General features: G+C 43.8%; 3 protein-coding genes across 3 annotated transcripts; 1 reads left to right on the top strand and 2 right to left on the bottom strand.

Annotated features, from left to right (window-relative positions):
- Nucleotides 1-215: 215 nt before the first annotated feature.
- Nucleotides 216-5689, bottom strand: swap70a (switching B cell complex subunit SWAP70a). Its single transcript, XM_057024930.1, has 12 exons — nt 5508-5689; nt 4933-5073; nt 4224-4394; nt 3920-4147; nt 3257-3403; nt 3020-3128; nt 2736-2917; nt 2062-2169; nt 1780-1946; nt 1315-1513; nt 843-939; nt 216-555 (listed from the first exon to the last, which is right to left on the bottom strand). Exons 1-12 carry the CDS (start codon nt 5601-5603, stop codon nt 443-445), a joined length of 1758 nt encoding a protein of 585 aa, XP_056880910.1. The 5' UTR covers nt 5604-5689; the 3' UTR covers nt 216-442.
- Nucleotides 5690-6522: 833 nt separating this feature from the next.
- ipo7 (importin 7) lies at nt 6523-16662 on the bottom strand. Its single transcript, XM_057024727.1, has 25 exons — nt 16388-16662; nt 14981-15062; nt 13194-13347; nt 12950-13108; nt 12724-12880; nt 12531-12620; nt 12347-12441; nt 12176-12260; nt 11959-12093; nt 11748-11847; nt 11592-11668; nt 11355-11471; nt 11148-11237; nt 10885-11050; nt 10640-10800; nt 10117-10245; nt 9510-9576; nt 9261-9386; nt 9068-9165; nt 8894-8989; nt 8454-8671; nt 8147-8355; nt 7840-8046; nt 7643-7759; nt 6523-7555 (listed from the first exon to the last, which is right to left on the bottom strand). Exons 1-25 carry the CDS (start codon nt 16469-16471, stop codon nt 7458-7460), a joined length of 3117 nt encoding a protein of 1038 aa, XP_056880707.1. The 5' UTR covers nt 16472-16662; the 3' UTR covers nt 6523-7457.
- Nucleotides 16663-18118: 1456 nt separating this feature from the next.
- tmem41b (transmembrane protein 41B) lies at nt 18119-23141 on the top strand. The gene is made up of 7 exons (XM_057025032.1): nt 18119-18302; nt 19268-19385; nt 19629-19757; nt 19964-20057; nt 20898-21002; nt 21141-21279; nt 21371-23141. The coding sequence occupies exons 1-7, from the start codon at nt 18206-18208 to the stop codon at nt 21538-21540; spliced, it is 852 nt and encodes a 283-aa protein (XP_056881012.1). The 5' UTR covers nt 18119-18205; the 3' UTR covers nt 21541-23141.
- The last annotated feature ends 548 nt before the right edge of the window (nt 23142-23689 follow it).

The raw sequence follows: 23689 nt of genomic DNA, 5'->3' as shown, positions 1-23689 counted from the left end.
ACATCCTGTTCAAAAATGTGCTTTGGACCCCCAGCACCCCACCAGTATGATTTAGTGGTGTAGCCACGTTGACACGGTTCAAATGTGGTCCTTCACCTGCCTCTTTATGACCTATGAACAAAAGCAGACTGAGCTTTTTTTCCAGGTTCTAACTTTCCCGGGACTGTGTGTTTGGCGCCCCCTGCTGGGAGTCCGCCGAAATTATCAAGCCAGACAAAGGTCGGCATTTTTTTATTTTGCGATCATGTACTTTCACAAAAAGATTGTTTCTATTTTGTTAATTCCTCAAGTCTGTTAGTTGATCTTTTAATTAACAGAATCTTCCAAATGGAGATTACATTTTGATGTTTTATTTCTACATAGCCTGGACAGCTGCTATCGTTTGTCCAGCTCGGTAAGTTCTTATCATCTGATTATGACGCTGAAGAGCCATCTGCAACATTTACTGAGCGTCTTCATTCTTCCTCTTCTGCCACGACTTCTTTCTCATCTCCAGCTCGGTATCTGTGATCGAGGCCAGACCCCAGTTCGTGATCCTCTGAGGTCCTTTATGGCCTGAGGGACCAGGAAAAAAGAGAACCTTTAACACAAAACAGCACTCAGGTGGACTGCACATATCTGCACGCCTCTACTTGGAATTCATCTTTCCACTGTGAGCTGCAGCAGCAGCTTCCATAGATTTCCTTTATGGTCTTTCAGAGGCCAAAAAAAAAACCAACCAAAACTAAGTGAAATCCCTCTGGGAAATTGATTATGCGCACCTGAGATCCTTATTTGGCATATTTGATCTGTATCATTTATCAATCAACTTGTAATAATCATTTGAATTTGACTTTCTCTACCTGGCTGTATGAGGCGCACCAGTCCCTCATGTTTGGCCACTTTGTCCTTCCAGGTCTTCGTCTTGTTGGCGGCGTGTTCCAGCTTCCTCGACACCTCCTACATGAGACGCACAGAAAAACAGACCTGGAGCCATGTTCAAAGATCCTGAAGGACCTGGGCTAGCATTTATGGATGAATTTAATTCATTCGATTTACTTTAATGTATATACCAATAAAGATGACTCCTTAGGAGCTATAGACTGAGCTGGTGCCACCAGACATTTCTCCAACGAATATAATTTCAAACCAATTAACACAAAATGACCAGCAGAGGGAGCTGTTCGCAGATCATTATTAGGTTCGATGATCTATTTATTGATGAAACACTGCAAGAGCATGTTGGGAAACCAAGTCACGTGATTGGAAACAGGTGTAATAAATCAGAAAAAGCATCTTCATAAACTCTGAGGAAGTTTTAAAAGGTGCTCTTACCTTATATTTCTCCAGTGCTTCCTGTCTCTCACTCTCCAGTTTGTCCAGCTGTGACATAGCCGCCTGTAGCTGCCTCTCCTTGGCCAGCTGTTCGGCCACCAGCTCCTGTTTTTCTGCCTCAGTTTGAGAGAGCGCCATCTGCTGACTGAGGTGGAGCTGCTCCAACTCTGCCCTCTTACCCGTCTCTTCATCCAGCAGCCTGGATGGGGGGCAAAAAAAATAAATAAATAAATACATTTAACTTCAACTCCCTGTAAATAACAGCCGTGGTCATTGCTGATTAAGTTGGATTTTAATTCAATATATAGAGAGGACATCTTGGGAGAGGAGGGAATGCACCCTGGACAGGTCACCAGACCATCCCAGGACACACACACATACACACACACCATTTGTTTCCACACTCAAGCCTGAGAGGTGAAACCAAAACCATGGAGGAACAGAGACAGGAGTCCATTTGTGCACCTGGCCTGTAGTTTGCGCATGGCCTCCTCGTCCAGTTTGGCCTGTCTCTCGTCCTCTAGGGCCTCCTCCAGCTGATGGTACATGTCCTCCAACTCCTTGACGCGCTGCAGGTACTGCTCCAGCTCACTGGACTTCTGAGCAATCTGCTTCTCCATCTGCTGACGCACCTGAATCAACCACACACACACGGGATGCTGCAGGTGCCATAGATGGCAAAGGGGATTTTGCCTCATATATGTTAATGTTTCTTCACTGTTGGTGCCCACACTGAGGCCCTGTTACCATTTTCTCTCTCTCCAGGTCCAGCTGGTAGCGGTTTTGCAAGTCCGCCTGAGTCCTCTTCCTCCTGTACTCCTCCATAGCTGCTCTTTCTGCAGCCTCCTCCATTTTCTACACAGCAAAAAGGGGGGATGAAGCTGTTACTTCTGTGTGTGAGCTATGATCCCCATTAACAGCCGCGATCTGAAACAGTGAGGTTTGAAAGATGTGTGAAATTTTGACAAAAAAAAATAAAAGAGGCTTCAGATGTTGCAAAAAGAGAAGTGAGAAGCTGTGAAGCTGTGAAACTGCTGTCTCGCTGCAGATGTAGAGATGAAGAGAGATAACTGCATGTGTTTGCATATCTGGTTTTACTTCCCTGTTTACTGATCACCGTCCGCTGCACCATTAGTGGGGAAATGCAAAAGACATTGACAGAGGTGTCCCTGAACTCAACTTCCTGTCTATCACATTGCTTTTAATGCTTCAAGTCACCAAATCTGTCACCAAACCCTACAGACAGGAATCAGATCTGCGGTCAGCGAGGGGCCCTGGCCGTCTAACAGCAGGATGAACGTCCCCCCCCCCCCCCCCCAGGTTTTCCCCTGCACATCTGTCGTGTTTTGGGGGGCTGAACTCCACATCAGGACACGTTTGCTACCCACAGTTAACTGCTCAGATCTCAGAGACGACGCTACCTTCCTCATCTCTTCCAGCTGCCTCTGTTTGTTCTCGTTGGCCGCCTGCAGCTGCTTCATCCTGTCCTCCAGGTCCTCCACCTGCACCTGCTGCCTCTGCCGCAGCTCTCGGCGCCTGAGCCGGGCTTCGCGGTGAGGGGACGACAGCCCCAGGCTCAGCTGCTGGATGCAGGTTTGAATGGCTGAAAGGCAGCGAGGCAGGGAAAGGTTATGACTCCTGAGACAGGAGCTGCAGGGTTAGTTTTTCAGACTTGGACCCTTTATGGGGGAGCAGTGAAAAACACCTTGAATCCATTCCTGTTTTTTCTTCTTGTCTGAGGCGCTGATCTCAAAGCTTTTATCGCTGCACTTGATGATGAACAAGCATTTCCTCCCTTCTTTATCTGCCAGAGACTGAAGGAGAGAAACGCACACAAGAAAGATTGAGTCTAAACGTGAAGGTGCATCCAGTCAAGTCCAGATTGTAGTTGTAGTCCAGGACTAAAAGAGGATTAAACAACAAATGGCTGAACAGTGTGAACCTCCACAGAGCAGAACTGGTCCAGAACGATATCTCCTCTTTTCTCCACCAGATCTTCGGAGATGTAGTACGACAGCGAGTTGGGTCGAAGGACAAACCAGCGCTCTGTCCAATTCTTCCTTTTGTGTCCCTTCTTCATCATGTAGCCCTTTAAAACAGCATGAAGGAGAGAAAGTCTTTTTTTTTTTTAATAAATCATTTTCATTTTAACTTTAGAATCTGACACTGAAATTTACATCAACACCTACAAACGATGAGTAAAGTCTCACTTTTGTCTGTTCTGGGCTACCGTAGAAAGATGGCAGAGCAACATATGAGAACCAGTTTTGGGGAACCAACTCTAATTTATACATAAATAGTCCACATTTGACCTTGACTCATCAAGGCCCAGGGTGTCTCTACGGAGCACCCTGGAGTAGTGATCAGGTGGCAGTCATGGGTGGGACAGGAAGTAGCTGCTCTAAAGGGGAATTTTAAACTCGTCTAACAGTTCCTGAGCTTCAGTTAAATGTTCTGTGTTACATTAAACCTGTTCTGATGATATTTTCCATGAAGTGTTAAACTAGGAAGCATTTTCCAACTTCAGCATCATCACCCCTGAACTATAACACTGGGGAACCCCCGGTGTAATGTGAACTCCGTTTCAAGGCCGATCTCACCCGACCTGCTTCAGCACATCCAGGATGAGCTCCTGGAAGAGCTCGCTGATGCCCATGGACAGACTGTGATGGCTCAGGCCTTTGCTGAAGTAGCCTGACCCCAGCAGATGGAGCAGCTCCCACACCGTCAAGCTGTTGCTCTTCAAACTCAGCTGCAGCTTCTCCTCGCTCCATTGGCCCTCCCCGCCGCCACCGCCGCTGGCCTCCATCAGCTTTCGGAGAAAGTACTCGATCTAAGAAACAGACAGACGGACGTTCCACTCAATGTTTGACATGCCTCGAAAGGAACGTCTGTGAGCTCCTCCTCACCTCTTCGACCACGATGACCAGAGGGTATTCGTCTTCTGACAGGAAGTTGAAAATGCACCAGACTTTGAACGCATCGTCCTCTGAGATGAGCAGATGCTTGACGCAGATGTTCTTGCAACACAGAGTCCAACACACCTTGTTGAACTCCAGTATGTCAAAGTCCTCTTGTACCTGAGAAGGAAACCTTACAGCTTAGCCTCTTAATCTCTAATTGTTTTAAAATGACCCCAGCGGCCTCTGGGTGAGAGGCAGGAGTACAGCATGGACAGGACACGCACACACACACACACACACCAATAATATCCACCTTAAAATCAACCTGGATTGCATGTTTTTGGTCAAGGTGCACAGCTCAGAGTCAAACCCAGAACCTTGTCGGCTGTCCCAACCACTGCATAATAACGCGATTACACAAGCGGAGCAGTGGCTTGTTTGTCCTGCAGGACCTGAGCAATGAACGTCTCATCTTTATTCAAGTCAGAGCCTCGGAGTGAAAAGCAAGTACAAACCAGGCCTGTTTACGAGCGAGAACACGAGAGTCGGTGCTGTAAACTAACTTAGAGGAAAAGAACAGTCCTTCAATCATCAACTCCACAACGCAACGGGTGACAAAATGTGTTCGAATGAAATAGAAGTTACATGTTGCATTGTTGATTAAGGATCATGATTAGAGGGGCACTTTCTGTGTTTCAGTATTTGTTGCCCTCACCTTGTCCAGAATGAAGCGCTTCAGATAAGGCATGTAGCCCTGGTTGGACAGAGGTCCTTTGTTATCATCTCTGAAATGCTCTTCAAGGGCAACAGGGTCGTGAGGGATCTTCATCACTGTGCAAAGACTATGTGACAGCACCTAAACAGCATAAAAGAACCATAAGATACTCTTCAAGTGAACAACATTGGATTTCTAGGCAGTAAATTTCCATCCAAAAGGGTTTAATTGTAACACCAGATGATTTTTTTTTAAAAAAAGCAGATTATATTGACCTAATTTGTGCAGCATTAATAAAATATTTTCCTGTTGGATGGTCAAAAATTGCCGTTTTAAAAATAAAATCACCTATTTGTAAAACTGAGTAACTATTGACCTCAAATGAAGGTTAAATTGATGTCAATTGCTTTTCATTTTTAAATAAATATACATGTACAGGTTAAAAACACTGTTTTATGTTATGGCTATTTCTTATATATATATATATGTATTATTTAGTAAAGCTAGTGTCTGCTAGTTGTGCATGTTGTTCGCTTGACCCTGAAATCTTAAAAATTCGAAGTCTTTGAACGCACCTTGAGTTGAGACTTGGAGACTTTTCCACGTTGATCCCGATCCAAGGCTCTGAAGGCGTGCCATATGGACTTGAGAAGCTCCTCTCGAAGCCACATTTCGTCTGTAGCTGCAGGTTTGACTGTCTCTTTCACCCCATAGTTTTGGTTTTTTTTTGGTAACTTTGTTCCAACCAAGATCACGATACCCGCCGCGCCTGCAGCGCCCCCTGCTGTTATTAACCAGTTTCACTCTAAAACGAGCTCCGTGCTCATGTAAAAGAAATCTGTCAGCACCATTAAAGTGTGCAAGTCAAATTAACGGTATAATAGATGAAGTTGTTTTTAATTAAGTGGTTAAAAATAAAACAAAATAACCAAAACAAAAACAAGGCCTTGAAGTTATTTTCTAATCAGAGGTAGTAATCATTTAGGTCAGAACCGACATTCTCAAAAATGCGCAACCAGTACAATAACATGGTTTCATCACGTAAACACCATTTTAAAGTGTACAAACTGAGCATGCTTAAAGATGAATTGGTACATCCAGGACCAGACATCAATTAAATATGACCTGCTCATTACCAAAAAAAAAGTAGGAATTTTGGATGCATGAATTGGTGCAAGTACAGAACTAGACAGCTTTAAAGACAATCAGTGGGGAAAATAATACACTCCTTTGAAATCAAGCAAGAAGTGGATGTTCTGATATTAAGAGGACCCGCATTAAATGGGCCAAGAGGCCGACGGAGAATTCCGTTTGTTCCCTACATGAGGCCGATCTCCCAAATTCTTCCCATGTTTTGTCAAAAACATCAGATTATCACAACACATGTGGAATAGCTGAGCATGAGTGTGTGACACCAGGACGCTGGAAAAGCTCGACAGATTAGAAAAGTAATCCAACACGCACCGACTTTAATTTAAAGTCTCCCTTGAAGTTGATTTTAAGTTGGCGAGCTGAATCAGGAGCGGTGTGATCTCCATACAGCTGCATCAAAACTAAAACAGAAAGGGTCGCAGTAAAGAAACACAAACATTTCCCTTAGCTTTTCTTTTTTAATGTTGTATATATAGATGGTTCATCCATACACCAACCAAAAGCTTGAGAGCTTGACGATTTCAGTGCTCCAAAACACGTCCTGCAGCATTTCTGAACACCAAGAGCATCCTCTTTTCCATGAAATTCAAAGTTCTCAGTTGCCCACTGACCTGCTCTGCCACTAACCGAGTCGCTTGCAAAGTAACAAAGTTGCAGCCGATTTCATTTTAAATAGTCCTCAATTTTAAAAAAATTTGCAGTCTGATACAGAAGGCTAGGAGACCTGAACAATATGAAAGTGCTCGTCATTATCTTACAGAGATCAGGCATGACAGTGCTATCACGTATCCAATATGCTACATATGAATACAACTGTTAACACCTTACAAATACCTCTGGTTGGTTGAGCCAAGGCTACTTGAAAAAACAAACAAACAAAAACAATATTAAAAAAAAAAAAAAGAGGGGAAAAAAAGCTAACCTTGGCTTATATATCCATAAACATGATAGTTTATGCAGTAATAGATATCCCAACTACCAGAGGTGTGACTATCTTGAGACTGTTTAGCCACGGTGATAATGAAATATTTAATGCCATTATCAATTTGTAACTGTTAGTTTGGGAAAAAGAAACAACAAAGAAACAAAAGAGTTGGCATCCTGGTATTATCTTTCATCTTGGGCTCCAGAAAACAACGTTCAGAGCTTCTTCTCTTGCGTCACACTCAAGTTCCCAGCCATTGGTTGCATTCTGGTTGCTTTCTCGCATCTTCTGCTGCTATTTCCCGCCCCCCCCCCGAATCAGACAGATTGAAGAATGACTGAGAAGAACCAGTTCCGAAACCACTACTTAAGGGAACAACACAAGCTTTTTTTTTTTTTTCACTTCACTACAATCAGTCACAGAGTAATAAAAAGTAGAACAGATGGATTCAATTCATTCCAGGAGCGCTGCCTCCAAAGTTGAAACTAGATGGGACCACCGGCGCCGTGAACTTGTAACCGCCGTGTTTCTCAATCATCTTGGATTCTGCAATCAAAACAGGTGTTGTTGTGTATGATGCGTTCAGGGAACACAGGATATTCGGATGAGAGCACAGTCTCATCTGGTACTGACCGTGTGCTGCCCGTCTCTGGTCTGCAAGTGTTCCAATGTCCTGAAGGTGTTTCTTCTGTTCCTCATTGAGGGCCTGTGTTAGTGCCTGGTACCACGCCGGGTCACGGCTCTGAATATCTGCACGGCGGAAAGGACGCATCAGACAGCACAATCACGGCCGGCGCCGCTGCGATGCACCACGTTTCTGATCGTCTTACTCTGCAATATGGCTTTGAAGATCTGATACTCGTCCACAAAGTTGTCTTCGTCATCTATGTTTGTAGTGTATCCCTCGAGCGCCGTCTCCTCGGCGTCGTCGTCCTCCCAGTCTTCGTCGTCTCCGTCCTCCCCAGCCTGCTTGGCGAGCATCTCCAGGTATTCCTGCCCCTCCTCGTCAATGTCGTCCTCGTCGCTGCCCAGTTCAGCTACAACAACAGTTCGCCATCCCGGTTATAAGCGTTTACAAGCTACATCTCATCATGTTTAGAATCTACATCATGCGGAGGCACAGAGCTCGTTCCCTACCGTTGTCATCGTCCTCTTCCCTGTCTTCGTCATCATCATCTTCGTCGTTCTCGTGTTCTGCTCTGCAGGCGTACGCCCTCTTTAGGCCGTTGAACAGAAGGATGGCTGCGGGGAGAAGCTGAACGGCTAGCTCGTTGACAATCTGAGGCCTGTGCTCAAGGTCGATCAGAGCACAAAGCCCGAGGATGCACATCTTCCTGTCGTGGAGGCTGCGTGAGACACAAATGTAGGGTTCCGCTCATTTAAGTGACTCGGAAACAAGCAAAAAGAAATCCTTCACTGCATGTGTGACGCATTAAACTCTCACCCGAGGAAGCAATCGACGTCTTTGAGCCACCGGGTGATGAACTGGTTTGTGATGGATTCGGTGTTTGGAAAGCGGAGGTTCTCCAGCGTGGTGAGGAGGATATGTGGGCTGTAATAAAGTGCTGCGATTGCCACCTGCAGGCACATCGTCCTCAGCTCACTGGTCTTCACCTCCCTGGTCAGACGCTCCAGTGCAGTAGCCACAAACAGAGGCACCACCTGCAACAGCAGCAAGCTCATTTTCAAGTTCAGAATCCATATGAACCGTACCTCTATCGACTCTATAATCCCTCTGGAATTCTATGTAATTGGGTGGTTACTTGGGGAATATTGAAGGAAGATGATTAAGAGCGTGTCTTCAATTTTTCTTCGCACGATTTCACAAATTTTAGCATCTTTGAGCCTAAAATCCTGCTCAAAGGTAACAGTTTTCGGACCAACCTGGTCGATTCCACGACCTTTGCACTGCAGAATGATGACCTCCAACAGCTTGGCTGCGTGGCACTCTGGGTCCTCGCCTGGATCACCTGTCAAAACCTGCGAGGTGAAAGTCAGGTAAACCCCCAATAAGAGCACTCATTGAAAATAAACCATTAAAGGCACCATTTTCTTTACCTTCTTGCACATGCTATAAATGATCTCCAAGTATTTGGTTTGGGATAATAAGGCGTCTGTGTCAACTGTGACGTAGTTGTGAAGAAGAGGCATCATATCTGAAGCACAACACAAATGAATTGTTAGAAAAGAGGCAATGTGTCTACATTAGGTTAGAAACACTGATATACTACAGACACTGGCTGAGCATCACCTGTGAAGTAGTCAAAGCCGTCCTGCTGGAAGACCTCATACACCAGTGGAAGGAGTTCCCACATTTGATGCGACACCTGCTGGCAGGTCAGGCTATGAGCCAAGGACAGAATCTCTTCATAGAATTCTAGAGGTTTTAAAAAAAGGACAAGCTTGAGACAAATATAAATCACTTGCATCAAATGTATTAATTTGCCATCCAACAGTGCAACATATGCCAGCAGGTGCCAGAAGAGCCGCTAATACGTACCAAGTACGTGTTGATGGAGCACTGTGCCAATGACCTGCAGGCAGATTCCCTCCAGCTGCTGCGTGATCTGAAAAATAAAACAAAACACTTTTTATGACTGGAAAGAAACCGTTTTATGTGAATGAGAGAATGTTTCAGTTGCACATCGGTTGTTTTTCTGAGCAGGGAGGGAGACATAACATCTCTGGCACCTCCGCAGTACATTTTCTCTGCTGATGCGGCTAAAAATAGTTCCTATTTTGACCAGAGCGCGATGATCCAAGCTACTGAGCCGTTATGTAATCTGAATGATTTCTTAGTTTAGAAGAAGAATTCCAGGTCCAACACAAAAGCTTTTTATCTGCGAGCACCCACAGTCCTAAGTTTAGACAAATGCGGTGTCAAAGAGCTCTGGCACCATTTCTAGTATCCGCTTCAGTTTCTGAGTCATTTGAAATATGGGGGAAACGGAGCGTGTTGCCAAGTGTTGGTGGGTAGCAGCAACACTTGGGAACTGTGTTGGCGACTATACTCCTGCAGACAAGAGCCGCATAAGTGAAACAGCTGAGTTATCAGCCATGAAAGTACACTTGTATGTTTGTGCGTATACACATATGTGGCTCCCAACCTCTTTGTGGTCTTCCACCACGCTCAGCAATGTGTCAATGGTGTTCAGGATGCCCATAGCAGTCACAGCCTTGTCATCACCGCCCTCCTCATCAGGCCCCGTCTGAATCACTTGGTTGAACGTCATCGCCTGGAGGGATGAACAAAGAAACATCATGTTTGCATCTGGAGGCTTCAGGAGTCACACATTTTGTGCAGCGCAATTATTTTCCCCAAAGTGTTGAAAAGGAAACAACTTTATAAATGTTGATGTATTTATACAGTGGGATGTCTAAAACGCCAAATGAAACTAATCCTGTTGCTAATTTAGGCTGTTCTGTGTAGTGATGCAAAAATTAGCAATGTAACGATAAGATAAGGTGAGATTTTCGTATCATTCCATCCCCACCACTGTGGCATTTTGACCTAATACACAGGCGGTGTTTAGCCTATGCCATCAGCTCATACAGCCAGAGGCCCAACAGGCATCGGAATAATGACTCACACATGTAATGACACAACATGTGTCACACTTATGAGCTTACCAGGTGTTGCGTCATTTCCACTGCGATTGGTGTGACTTCCTCGCTGTATTCACAGATCATCTTCTGAATGACATTGGTGAGGTCATCGTTCTCCGTCTCCCTGACGATGTGCAGGAGTGCATGCATCACTGATCGGATGAAGGGGGTGATGTATTCTTTGGCTAAGAAAAGAAATAAACGGTTAAATAAACCATACATTTAGTAGAAGATGAGAAGAAATCTACAAAACAGTGTTTGCAACTTGCCTTTCTCCTGGTTGCTGATGAGGACCTGCAGGGCAATGGCGGCTTCAACTTTAACCGGCATCTCGTTGTCGTTGATTAGGCAGAGACGCGTCAGGTCGAGAGCCGTCTGCAGGTTCTGGTCACTTTTGAACTTCACCTCACAGAAGTAATGCAGCACCCAACAGGCCTGCGTGAGAGGGAATCGGACAAAGGTGGCGACGGTGGAAACGAGCTACACTCCAGCAGAAACAGGCCGGTTTGATTGAAAATTAGCAATCACATACCCTGGCTCTCATGTAGCCAAGTGCGTTTGTGAAGAGGGGGAAGACGTGAGCCTGCAGCATTAATTCCATCTGGTCTTTGTAAATTTTTTTCTGTTCAGAAGTAAAAAGAAAAAAAGCTTTTTTTATTCTTTTAAAAAGAGCCACAAACAAATAGAAGGCAGGAGGAGATGTTAAGTTGAGAAATACAGTTTAATTTTATGCGTTTACCTTCAGCAGGATTTCAGCCAGAGAGCCAATCATGTGAAGGGCGCCATCTTTTTTCCTGGCGTCACATGCAGGATCAATGAGAATCTGGTAGCAGAACCCCATTGTCTTTTGCAGCACCTTAACACACGAAGAAGATAGACGGGTTAAAAAGAAATTGTTAAGGCACTTGAATGCTTGTTTACCCACACAAAGGTCATTAAGCTTTAAAGGAAATAAACGGGAAACATTTCATCTTGCCTCTTTTCTTTTGTTGCAGGAGGTGAAGAGGAGAGTCTGCGCTGCAGTTGTTGGAGAAATGAAGTCCTCAAACACATCTGGAGGAAGCAACAGACAAACGTTTAGTCATCAGCAGCAAATTCCTCTTCGGTTAAAGCATCCCTCTTCTTTGCTTACCAAACTTCATGCGAATGTACTCGTATGGATCCTCCTGCCACAGTCTATCATCACTGTCTGTGTAACACATGAGGGGGAAAACCACATCCTGAATGATGCCCTAAAGAAATAAATTGAAATAATTAAAGGGGTTCCATGCAGTCCTTTAATGACCACTCATTTGGATGGACCTGAGAAGGTGGACACTATTAAAATAACATTGAAACGATACCTGGATATGTGGTTTGAGGTTTCTCCATGTCAGAGCATGTGCGATACCCTGATTGATATAGTTCAGAGTCTGTTGGAGGACTCTTGGAGCCACATACTGCTTCTCCTTGTACTGGTACAAAACTTTCAACAGAACCTGGTAGGAAAAATCCTCACGTTATTGACAGTGGAGTTAAGGTGAAGGCAGCCGTTGCTGTTAAACCATCTGAACTTCCTACCTGCTGAGCAGAAACTGCAAATTCCTTCAGGAAAAGTTCAGCAAACTCTGTGTACTCTTTGGTTGTGTTGCCGGGGCTTCCATACCTGCCAAGGTCGTTTAATAAAGCAGCAATTTATATTCATCACCCAAGAAAGCTGGTTTAAAAAGTTAAAGAGGTATGATCGCCCACCTTTCAAACAGGCGAGCCAAGATGTGAAGAGCCCACTTCTTACACTTCCACCACGGCAGCTCTGGTAGCTCATCTTCCTTTATTTGCGCCGTTTCCTGCAACGTTCCACGACAACGATTGCGCGGTCAGAGAGTTTACGGACATTGGATGTGAAGGTCAAGAAACTGTACTCTGCGATATCTACCGGAGGGACGTCTCTATCCACTACTGTCTTCAGGATCTCCATCCATTCTGTCAGGTTCTGTCTGTTGATCAGTTCCAGGGGGAGGTTGTACTGGGGAGGCAGATCAGTCACAAAGCTCAGTTTGATTGTTATGAAATTACTACAGAGGGTCCATCGACCAGGTCAACATTAGCCAGCTGGGTACAACCATTACCTGGAAGAGGGCGTACAGGATTTTGAAGATCTGTTTCTGTACGAGCACAGAGTCGACGGAGTGGTCGGGGAGCAGCTGGATAAAGCGGTCTTTCAGCATGGGCATGAAGATGTGCATGGCAGCCACCAGAGGTGCACGTTCTTCTGGTTTCTTATATCTGTTTGACACACAGCTCGTGTCATCTCCTACACAATGCGGACGCAGCGATCATATGAGGTTGACTTACTCATAGTTTTTCACGAGCTGGTAAAGGCAGAGCAAGATGCCGAGCCATCCTGCTCTGTTGTCGGACTGCAGATAGAAGCCAATCTTGTCCACGATGGTGGTCCACTTGCCAGGGTAGTCATGCTTGATCATGTGATGGATGCAGGTGGTCAACTGTACCCTGACGAGTTCAAAAGAGCAGTTAAAGACTGGCAGATTCAGGAAAAACCCCATTTAAACTCAACCAACACTTGGCGGCATGTTACCTGATGCGCTCGGGAGAGTGGATGATGGCCTCCACGATGCTGTCTCGGATGAACTGCCGGTCCTCGTCAGGAATGTTATTGACGGGCGTCTCTGTGCCTGAACCATCACCGTCGCTCCAATGCTGAGTTATCATGTTCTTCAGATAAATCACACCTGGACAGGAGGCAAAAGTTGGTATTCATGACCAGAACACAGCATTTAAACATTCATGAAAGGGGGCATTTTAAAAAAAAATTGTGCGGGGGACATATCCTCCAATTGTAATTTACATTGTTAATATAAAAAGTGAGTTATAAATAAATACGTGTTCATTTGACTGTATGTTATATTCTATATGGCCCGATTTTGACTTACTTTAACAATATAATGTGAATTACTGACTGAGCCTTTAAAGCCAGACAGTTGTGCAAATGTAAGAGATACTGGCCAGATAAAGACTAAACATACACCTTCCTAAATATTAATAACACTCAATACAGAAGTTGTCCTGGTATGTGCCGTACATTCATATCCATGAGAAATGTTCCCTCTAAACTTGAAAATGAAGATGGGCCCCACAGTGGGAGAGGATGCAGGAGTGAATCAGACAGACTGCTGACACAAACGTCTACAGCACTGGCGAGGCGATCATAATCCCGCCTACTGATGCTGACAGAGCATTAACTCATCTCTATCAGCCTCAGTCCGGTAAAACCAGCAAAATGAAACAAAAGGACATCAGCGCAAAAAGCCAGCATATCAATTCCACGAGCAAAAGGATGTTTATTCACCATCATCTTCCGCTGAAAAGGTTAATAGGCGTAGAAAAAGTGTAAACTTTCCAACTACATTACGTAACCCCCCCCCATGCAGCTTAAATTTCAGTTTAAATTGAAACAAACTTCGCTACAGTGCTCACAATAGTCATCCCGCATCAATAGAACGGAAAAGATCTATATTCTAATCTGATCTGATCTAAATTCACACCATCACTGGGAAAAATAAATGACACTCGGATCACCCCAAGCACTCAATTTATTCAACTCCGAGTGTGACGAGACGCACGCTCCCCAAACAGAGCCACGGTCCAGAGAATAATGCTGGACGACTGGTTGTAATGGGACGAGCTGTGGCCTCCCAGTCCCATCGTTTACAACAGTAAAGCTGTCGGACTTTCCAAAAGCACAGTGACTTTAGATAACCAACCCAAAAGTTTTCCCTACAGCTCCAAATGTGATTTATTGAACTGAAAGACCCCCCTCCCCCCAAAATCAGCCGTATACTTCATTAATTTACTATTTTCTCAGACTGCAGTAGTTCACCAAGCACAAAAAAAGCTACATTTATCCATCTCAACGGATCTGCTGCACTTCAGCGGGACATTTTAACCCCTGCAAAAACAGGACACACACATCCTCACTAAATTATCTTTTTGAATGTATTATGTAAGCAACCCACTTGACTCGCAGTCATGAAGAATATTACTAGCGTCTGACCAAACAGATCCAGCAACACTGAAAATAAATGTTCTTCCACTTTTGTTTTTACTATTGTACACATTAAAAATAAAAATAAATCCTTTTCGTTCTATTCTTATTTTAAAAAACAAGCCTCTTGGCAGGTCTTAGCCAAACAATTAAAACAATTACCAAAGGCCAGTGAGCAATTGTGATAAAATGACAGCCTATCGCTGTGCCAATACGCACAACAGAGTCTAAGAGGAGCTACATTACATTCTGTAATGATTCCCCATGCACGAAGATTTGGCCAAATATAAATCAGCATTCCAACTGTAGTTTATACTCACCTGCTTGCCTGACAGGCAAATCCAGCTGATCAGACATGGTGATCTGCAGCAGAGTGGACACAAAGCATACCTGGGTGTGACCCTGTAAAGGAAGCAGAGGAATAGAATCATCATTTACACTCAACACTATCAAATCAAACTTGCATGGCATAACCAATGTGGTTCTTTTTCTGTGCCAGGGGAACATTCGGATGGTAATGGCAATGCATATGCAATATTTTGTTATGACAAAGACGCAGAGTGCACTTTGGTTTGACCTCAGTCAGCAAATACGCCCATTTCACTCTCAAATTAGGTATTAAAGAAATGAAACCGGAATACAGAGTTTAAAAGAAAACCCTACCAGTTATTTGCGCATTTCCATAAATATAATCTAAAAAAAACAAAAACACTTTATTTTAAATGGATTCCATCTGCCTGCTAAACAAATGAAATGTTTCTTTGGGCAAACAGAACTTGTTCAGCTCCAATCATCGACATGTGCCCAGTTTTGGCCTTTAATCGAGCCATGCTGTCAAAGTACGTATGTATGTGAAAGGGCCTTTAACATAACACGCATACACTCAACTTGTATCAAGGAAATACAGAAAGGAATAAACCAGAAATCCCACTTCTATGCCAAAAACCTTTAACGTTTATTGACACAATAAGGGTGTAAAAAGACACATTGCAAAACATCCCATCACGGAGCAGCTCTGCTAACATGCCAGTACTTGGTTGCCACTAGCTCACGTGGAATGTGGCTACACAAACATTTCCACATTTTTACGGACTCTTATTTAGGGGGGAAGGAACACAAGATGAACGAAACAAGTAAATCGTAAGAGTTGTTTGGTCTCGGAGGTCTTGGGGATTCCAGAATGTCATCGGTTCGGGGCTTGTCACAGTGACACGTGAGCAGCAGCTATCGCAGCCAAGTTAGCCAAACTAGCCGACAATAGCCACACCGCCAGCCTCTTTAGCCAACAATTACGACACGTTACCCGATATATTACGAACATTGAATGTGTCTTTCGTGAATAAGAACACGCCAGGTGTACGATAGCTGCATTTTATGCGGCTGACATGCCACTATAAGAAGTGTTGACTTGGTTAGCATTAGCCTTACAGCTGGCGAAGCTAACATGAACATTATTTTAAATTGGCTCAGTAGTGTCACCGGGAAAAAACATAACGGCTGTTAAACTAAAATTTAAAAAAAACCATAACGGATGTTCTCCATTGGTAAATTCCGATCAAAAGAGGAACGTTAAAGGGTCTTAAACAGTAACGCGCTGGAAACCTAATTTCATCGCAACGGAAGCTCCGACCGATGTGCGCGATCGCACCATCTTGATGTTGTCAACGTCCGAGGCCCGAACCCGAACACAACCTCCATCACAATTCCCCGCTAAGCCCAACTTTTACCTCGTTCAGCTGTCTCTCGGCGGCCTCTCGCAGGCTGGGGTCCATCGTGCCCCGCAGGGCCTCGACCAAAGCGTCGGGATCCATTGCGAAAACTCTTCTTTTGCGGCTCGGATTTTTCGGGTTTCAGACGTGTATCAGTTCCCAGGCGATGCGCACATGGACGCGCGGCTCTCCGGTTACCCGGCGCGAAAGGAAGCAGTGAATGAAGTACCCGGATAGATCAGCGCCAAATTTGTGCAACACGAACATCCGGCGAGATGTTCGGAGTGGGAGTTGTAGTTCTATTAATCTGCTGGGCTCACGTTCGTAAGTTAACGCAAACTATATCTGAAGACACTAACTTGGCCTCTTAAGATCAAACGACAAAAGCATTTGATCTCACAAAGATCAAAATCTTTGATCCTTGCCCCCCCCCCACCACCGCCGACCCCCCCCCCCCCCCCCCCCCCACACACACACACAACCAAATAAATAAACAAAACAACATTTTCACACCAATCAAGTTGTGGCCTTATTACAAACGCTGTGATTCTGTTTCAGTCAGTTATTGTTAAATCATTTCCCCTCAGATTAATGCAAGGGTTTTGGACTTCAGTCCCCAATCCGGGGTTTCTCAACTACCAGGCTGAACAATTACACGATTCCGTGCATTTTTATTGCAATCTATGAAGCCTGGAATACACTTGTGGAACACACCCCAAATTATCTGCTGTTAAAACAAAGAGAACACAATATATTAACCGCAGATGTCAGAAAGGTTTAAATGTGGTTTTGGTCCTGGGCGTGGAACAGTGGACCAGCTCTACACCCTCAGCAGGGCCCTCGAGGGTGCATGGGAGTTTGCCCAACCAGTCCACATGTGTTTTGTGGACTTGGAGAAGGCATTCGACCATGTCCCCCTGGGGGGTCCTCCGAGAGTATGGGGCGTCGGGCCCCAGGATACGGGCCGTCCGCTCCCTGTACGATCGGTGTCAGAGTTTGGTCCGCATTGCTGGCAGTAAGTCGAACTGGTTTCCAGTGGGGGTTGGTCTCCGCCAGGGCTGCCCGTAGTGGTGAAGAGAGGGCTGAGCCGAAAGGCGAAGCTCTCGATTTACCGGTTGATCTTCGTTCCAACCCTCACCACCGAAAGAACAAGATCACGGGTACAAGCGACCGAAATGAGCTTCCTCCTTAGGGTGGCTGGGCTCTCCCTTAGAGAGGGTGAGAAGCTCTGCCATCCGGGAGGAGCTCGGAGTAGATTCGCTGCTCCTCCGCGTTGAGAGGAGCCAGATGAGGTGGCTTGGGCATCTAGTTAGGATGCCCCCTGGGCGCCTCCCTGGTGAGGTGTTCAGGGCATGTCCCTCCGGTAGGAGGCCCCCGGGAAGACCCAGGACACGTTGGAGAGACTGTGTCTCTCGACTGGTCTGGGAACGCCTGGGGATTCCCCCGGATGAGCTTAGGCTGCTGCCCCCGCGACCCGACCCCGGATAATGTACGGATGGAGTCCCTATTTCTGTGTCAACGATGAATACCAGTCGCATTTACAGAGACAAAAACCCCCAAACAAATCTCATCAGCTTTCCTGCCAATGAAGAAACACTAGGATAGGGGAAATGTCGCCGTCCCATCGTTGAAAATACGGGGTTGAGCTGTGGGACCCAGCTGCGGGACATGCGGGGACGTTCCAAGTCATCCCAGGGTCTCTGTACCGGCAGGGGGCGCTGTGACGAATCCCGAAGGCCTCCGTGCTGATGTGCAGGTGAAAGGTCACCAGCGAGCTGTCGCTACACCGGCGTCAGCCTTCCACGGTTCCCCGTCTGACCCGAAAGATCGCAAAACATGGCTAAAAAGCGTGCAGAGAGACGAGAAGCCGACGGGATGTCCATGTCGGAAGACGAGATCAAGGCGAACGCTAGAAATTCGCAAGCCTTAAAAGGTGGGTTGTGATTGTGGTGGCTAAACTCAACTGTCTATTTAATCTTAACGAAACAAAATCATGAACAGACTTGAACTAAACACAACGAAACGGTGTTCTTGATTCTGCTTAGAAGTTACTGGATGACAGAACAGCAATTTTAAGAACAATTACACTGGTTATCTTACTACACCAGGCTAGCTAAGATTAGCCGACTGTGACTTGGCTAGCTACAGTAAGTAGAGCCAGACAGCAAATAAAACACCACTAAGTTAGTCAGAATACACTCATATTGCAGCAAACACAATTTATTTGGCTCGAATTATAGTTAGGGATAATTTTTAGACGCTAAAATAATCTGCAGAGGAGCAGGAGAAACAAAGATATACTAGATGACCTCCTTGTGGTCTAAATAACGTATATCAGCTACTTTGGTATAAAAAATTAGACACAGCTCTATTAAATCTAACTGCAGATCTTAAATCACTTTCAAAGTGCTGTACGAAATACATCTATTTTTGCCCAATAGAATGCAAAATGAGGAAATAAAATCACAAATCTAGTAAGAAGACCAATGCAACGCGGTGCCTTTTGAGATAAAGTAATAAGAAATACTCTTATTGCATCCACAGAGTATTAGTTAACCAGTTTTAAGGTATTTTTGCCTAGTTAGGACTTTTCCTATAAATACCTTTGATCATTTCAGCATCTTTTCCATAAGTACTTTGTCATTGAACATGTCAGCTCAGACCAAACAGACATGAAACTATTGGCATCAATTACTATAAAAGCAGACATTTTTATTTTAGTGCTTTTTCTGAGTATATCAGCGTACCTCGGAGCTGAAAATACTTGTTTTACAAATAACTCTGTGTATTCATCGTGTTAAATTCAAAATTTGTAGGACAAAAAAATCAAATCACTGTAAAGAACCAGGAGTAGCCTCTTTATTTATTGGTCTTCTAAAGCCCTTTTTATTCTTCCAGAGGACCAGCAGAGTGTGGGAGGTTCAGCACGGATGTCCCTGCTGATTCTGGTGTCCATCTTCACTTGTGCCGCCTCGGTCATGTACCTGGTCTACAGGAACTTTCCAGAGCTTTCAAAGTGTGTTGTTTTTCTGATTTATCCTTGGACATTTAAGTCAGCCTACAGAAGTGTTTCATCTTAGACGGCAATGAAATTGTTGTAATTTAGTTAGGTTGCTTCTAATAATATCACAAAGAAGTTCTGCAAAGCAGGATGATATTTGATTATATCTGTTTCAATATTTCAATATTAGCTAGGAGAATTAAAGTCTTTGAATTAAAAAAATAATAATAATTGTGTGAATGTTTTTTACCTTCCTAGTGATGAAATGGAGAAAATCAAGATCCCTAAAGACATGGATGATGCCAAAGCTCTGGGAACTGTGCTGTCCAAGTATAAAGACACGTACTACACTCAAGTTTTAGTGGCCTATTTTGCAACATATGTTTTGTATCCTTGAAGCAAAGATGCAGATCTTTCAATGTCTCCATTTTGTTTGCTGCTGAGGCTGTATTCAGGATTCCAAACAAAGACACTGTAGATGGCCTACAGTATTTGTATGTTTGTGACCTTTAAAATCATTTCACTTATTTAGCCATATTACATTTTTATACATATATTTTTTGCACGTTCCTACCTTGACATTTTGTTGCCAGCCTTCAGACATTTGCGATCCCTGGATCCATCTTCCTCAGCATCCTGTCTGGGTATCTTTACCCTTTTCCTCTGGCTCTTTTCTTAGTCTGCTTGGTAAGTAGAAAATCACAGGACATTTCATTAAGAGTCGACTCTTCTGTCAACAATTGTTCAAAAGATCCATTCTTCTGTGGGTGGTGAAATATATAACTAAGTATATGTTGTCATGTACTTTATGCTCAAGTTGAAATCACCTCAATTAGGTTAGTAACGGTTTTTACAGCAAATTTAAAATCAAGGTCAAACAAATGTAATTGGCAGCTTTGGTACTAATTTGTTTTAAACTATGGTGGATATAATTTCACCAATGCTTTTGATTCTGAAAGCATGTTGCAGCTGAAAGACTCCATTTATCATCACAGTCCTGTAGATCTACTAACGAACGGCATGAAACTATGCTCGTGTTCTGGAAACGGTTTAAGACAAAATCAATTGTTGGCTGCAGCGATAACAGCAGCAGTTCCTCAGACATCAGTAGAACTCGATGACGCTAGCCTGGTTACATTTAATAGAAATCAAAAGCAGCGTGCTTCCTGAAACCATGACCTGCTTACTCAGAATAAGCCACATATGTTGTTATGAGCAGTTTCGTTTATGAGCAAGTTTCTTCCCAGTACCATGAACTTTACCACACCAAAAGGAAACGTGCATTTGCATTTGGGAGCAAAGTTCTGTGGTTAAGAGAGGGCTGTAACATTAACCTGCTCGTGGATGAGTACACAAGGGCCTGTAAATCTCTGTTTAAAGTCTTAAACCTTTGTGGGGACATTTGTTAAGCATTACTGAAGCAGAAAATGTGTGCAGTGAGACAAAGATGATGTGATTGTGCGTGAACCACGATCGCCCCCTCCCCGTCATACAGTTGCCTTGTACTGTGTTTTCTGCTACCCGCAGTGCTCTGGCTTGGGCGCTTCCTTCTGCTACATGCTGTCATATCTGGTGGGTAGACCCATCGTCTACAAATATCTATCGGAGAGAGCCCAGAAGTGGTCCCAGCAGGTAAAAACCACAACTCATTGTCCATAAAACTCGTGACCTTCCAAAATAATCAAATGCATTGTGACATCGTAAACTTTTTGGAATATTACTTCAACTCAATCAGGTGTATTTATGTATTTATGCCTGCTTTGTGCACAGGTTGAAAAACATAGAGACCATTTAATCAATTACATCATCTTCCTGAGGATAACCCCGTTCCTCCCCAACTGGTTTATCAACATCACCTCCCCCGTCATCAATGTGCCTTTGGGGGTCTTCTTCATTGGTACCTTCCTTGGTAAGCCCACGCATCCCTTCTGCCACGTGTCATTTAGCTGTTTCTGGTAGTTTCCGTTTACTCATCCATGTTGAATCTGTGCCATTCACAGGAGTCGCCCCACCTTCTTTTGTAGCGATCAATGCCGGCACGACGCTGTACAAGCTGACAACAGCAGGGGAGGCTGTGTCCTGGAACTCTCTGGCTGTGCTTGGAATTCTGGCCGTGCTCTCAATCCTGCCAGTTTGCTTTCAGAAAAAACTGCAGAAGAAACTAGAGTAGGACGGCAAACGCCTCATCTCCTGGTCCCGGCATCCCCTCTCCTCGGCTCAGGAACGTGCAGCTGTTGCTCCAGTTGCTGTGGCTCGGTCTCCTGTCGGTGCGCTGCTGGTGGGAGAGTTCAGAGCGCTGGCATGAAAAGACATGTTGGTAGGTAGTCACCAAGATTAGGGAAATATTGTATTATTGGGCCGCTGCCTGCACACGTGGTGTTTCCCTCTCCCATTTATAGTGGCACATCCTGTACATAAGTCAAAAAGTTGCTTCTATTTAAGAAAGTTGTCACTATGATTTGTGACAATTAAAGGTGCTACTTAAATTTTTTTTTATTATTATTATTTTGAAGGTTTATGTTTCTGTCTGAAACTGAATTGCGAATATGGAACTGAAGGCGGTAAAAACACTTGTTATATCCTGTTAGTAGCACCTTTAATTTTTACTCCCTTTTGAAATATTTTTGTGTCCATGTCCAGCCCCACTGGGCTGTACCGACAGCAATAACCTCGTGGCAGTGCTTTTAATAGTGTTTTTAAGTTCATAAATGTGGCGCCTGCCTTGGCTAATGTTCTGCAGTGAGGATGCGATGATGTTGGGGACATGCTAAGCGTGATGCCTGCTTGAAGTTAGTTAGTGCTCTTTTGTAATCGAACAGGGTTCCCATCTTTTATGTCTCCTAAATGGTGCCTGCGTCATTGCTCCCTGATGCTTTTTCTTTTTTCTTTTTTTTAAAAGACGAATGCCAATTTCTTTGCACCAAACAGACTGAACCAGTTTGAAACGTTGAAACGGACTCAGCACAACAGCGCAACTTTGGAAGTGTCCAGAGAACATGACTTAACCTCTACATTTATTTTGTTTCCATTTTTAAGAAAATGTGAGTTTCTTTTATGCCCGTGTACCAACTTAACTTCAATGCTGCTGCTAAAAACGTTCTCAGTAGTTTCCAGAGACGTTGATGCAGTGAGAATGTCCATGCAGGCGACTGATTCAGTCTCTTAAAACCGCACATTGAGGGTTATTTCTTTTATCGTTATTTAAACTATATCATGTTACCTTTAATGTCTTATTGGTTATTACATGTCACAGTGTACTACTGACGGATTATTTACTCGGACTGAAAAGAATTGATAACGGGACTACTCGTCTTTGGGTTTTTTAAAGTTTAAACATCTTTTAAAACTCAAAATTATTGGCTCGGAGGGTTGCATTTGTACAACTGTAAGAAAATGATTCTCTAAACTGATCTTCAAAATGTCTTACTATCAAAACTGTTTTATTTCTGAAAGGTGTCCTTATATCTGCCAAGAGACATTTTCTCCACTTTATTTTCAACTTCATATTTTTGCTACTCATTAAATTGTCTTTTTAAATGTTGCTTTCTCTCTGTAATCCTAGAAAAAAAATCCTTGTTAAACAGTTATTACATTTCGCACATCAGTATTTCTTTGTACTGAGCAGTCATGTATGCTGTATGAAGTTTGTACAAATGGCAACTTATCCTACTAATCAGTAATTTATTTTTGGTTTTATTTAATTTATTGAATCATTAGTTTTCTTTACAGAATCAGAAGTTTCAAAATAAAAAACCCTCCTCACACATCAAACGAATCCTCATCATTTGAATTGAACCTGATTGAATTATTATCCGGGATTTTAAATTTTCAGGCCATTAAAAATGGAGGCTGTATTTTGATGTTTTGGTTCCACCAGATGGTGTTATTGTAGCAGCTGCTGTTAAAAGCTTTTCAGCATTGGAACCTGCTTCTCACAGCGAATTCAGGAGTGAATCCATTTTAAAATAAAGAAAAAAATCAAAATGGGATTGATTGGTTGTCATTAAGTATGGCCAGAGTATATTGAAGGGCTTAACTGTAGCTTTTAACCTAAAAAGAAGTAGAGGGTCCATAAGTATTTTTAAATGGCCTAGAACAGATCTGTGGCCATTTGTTTATTCTTGGTTTCCGAAATTAATTTGTAACATCATCAGACCTTGTGTCCACCTCCTGTTGTGTTTTTGCGGTGATGTTCTCTTCGTGGAAACACATTTAAAAGAGAACGCATTTCGAAATCAGCCGAAATGTAGCGTTGAAACTGGCCACGTGACCGCCCGTCACTGTTCTAATGACGTTTAATCCTGACTGTAACAGGTAAA

This window comes from Takifugu flavidus, chromosome 2 (assembly GCF_003711565.1).
Source record: "Takifugu flavidus isolate HTHZ2018 chromosome 2, ASM371156v2, whole genome shotgun sequence".
NCBI classification, from domain to species: Eukaryota; Metazoa; Chordata; class Actinopteri; order Tetraodontiformes; family Tetraodontidae; genus Takifugu; species Takifugu flavidus.
Note: the sequence above shows the minus strand (reverse complement) of the source record. Positions and strands in the feature narration are given on the sequence as shown.

Bases quoted from the DNA above. Each gene is read 5' to 3' on its own strand.
- swap70a (XM_057024930.1), bottom strand. From the start codon at position 5,603: ATGTGGCTTCGAGAGGAGCTTCTCAAGTCCATATGGCACGCCTTCAGA. The intron at 4,395-4,932 runs GTGAGGGCAACA...TTTCCTTCTCAG, and splicing joins AGCGCTTCATTCTGGACAAG to GTACAAGAGGACTTTGACAT. The intron at 556-842 runs GTAGAGAAAGTC...CTGGTCCCTCAG, and splicing joins GGTGCGCCTCATACAGCCAG to GCCATAAAGGACCTCAGAGG.
- ipo7 (XM_057024727.1), bottom strand. From the start codon at position 16,471: ATGGATCCCGACGCTTTGGTCGAGGCCCTGCGGGGCACGATGGACCCC. The intron at 12,881-12,949 runs GTAAGTCAACCT...TGTGTCAAACAG, and splicing joins CAGCTCGTGAAAAACTATGA to ATATAAGAAACCAGAAGAAC. The intron at 11,238-11,354 runs GTAAACGCATAA...ACTTCTGAACAG, and splicing joins TGGCTGAAATCCTGCTGAAG to AAAAAAATTTACAAAGACCA.
- tmem41b (XM_057025032.1), top strand. From the start codon at position 18,206: ATGGCTAAAAAGCGTGCAGAGAGACGAGAAGCCGACGGGATGTCCATG. The intron at 18,303-19,267 runs GTGGGTTGTGAT...TTATTCTTCCAG, and splicing joins AAATTCGCAAGCCTTAAAAG to AGGACCAGCAGAGTGTGGGA. The intron at 19,758-19,963 runs GTATCCTTGAAG...TTTTGTTGCCAG, and splicing joins TATTTTGCAACATATGTTTT to CCTTCAGACATTTGCGATCC.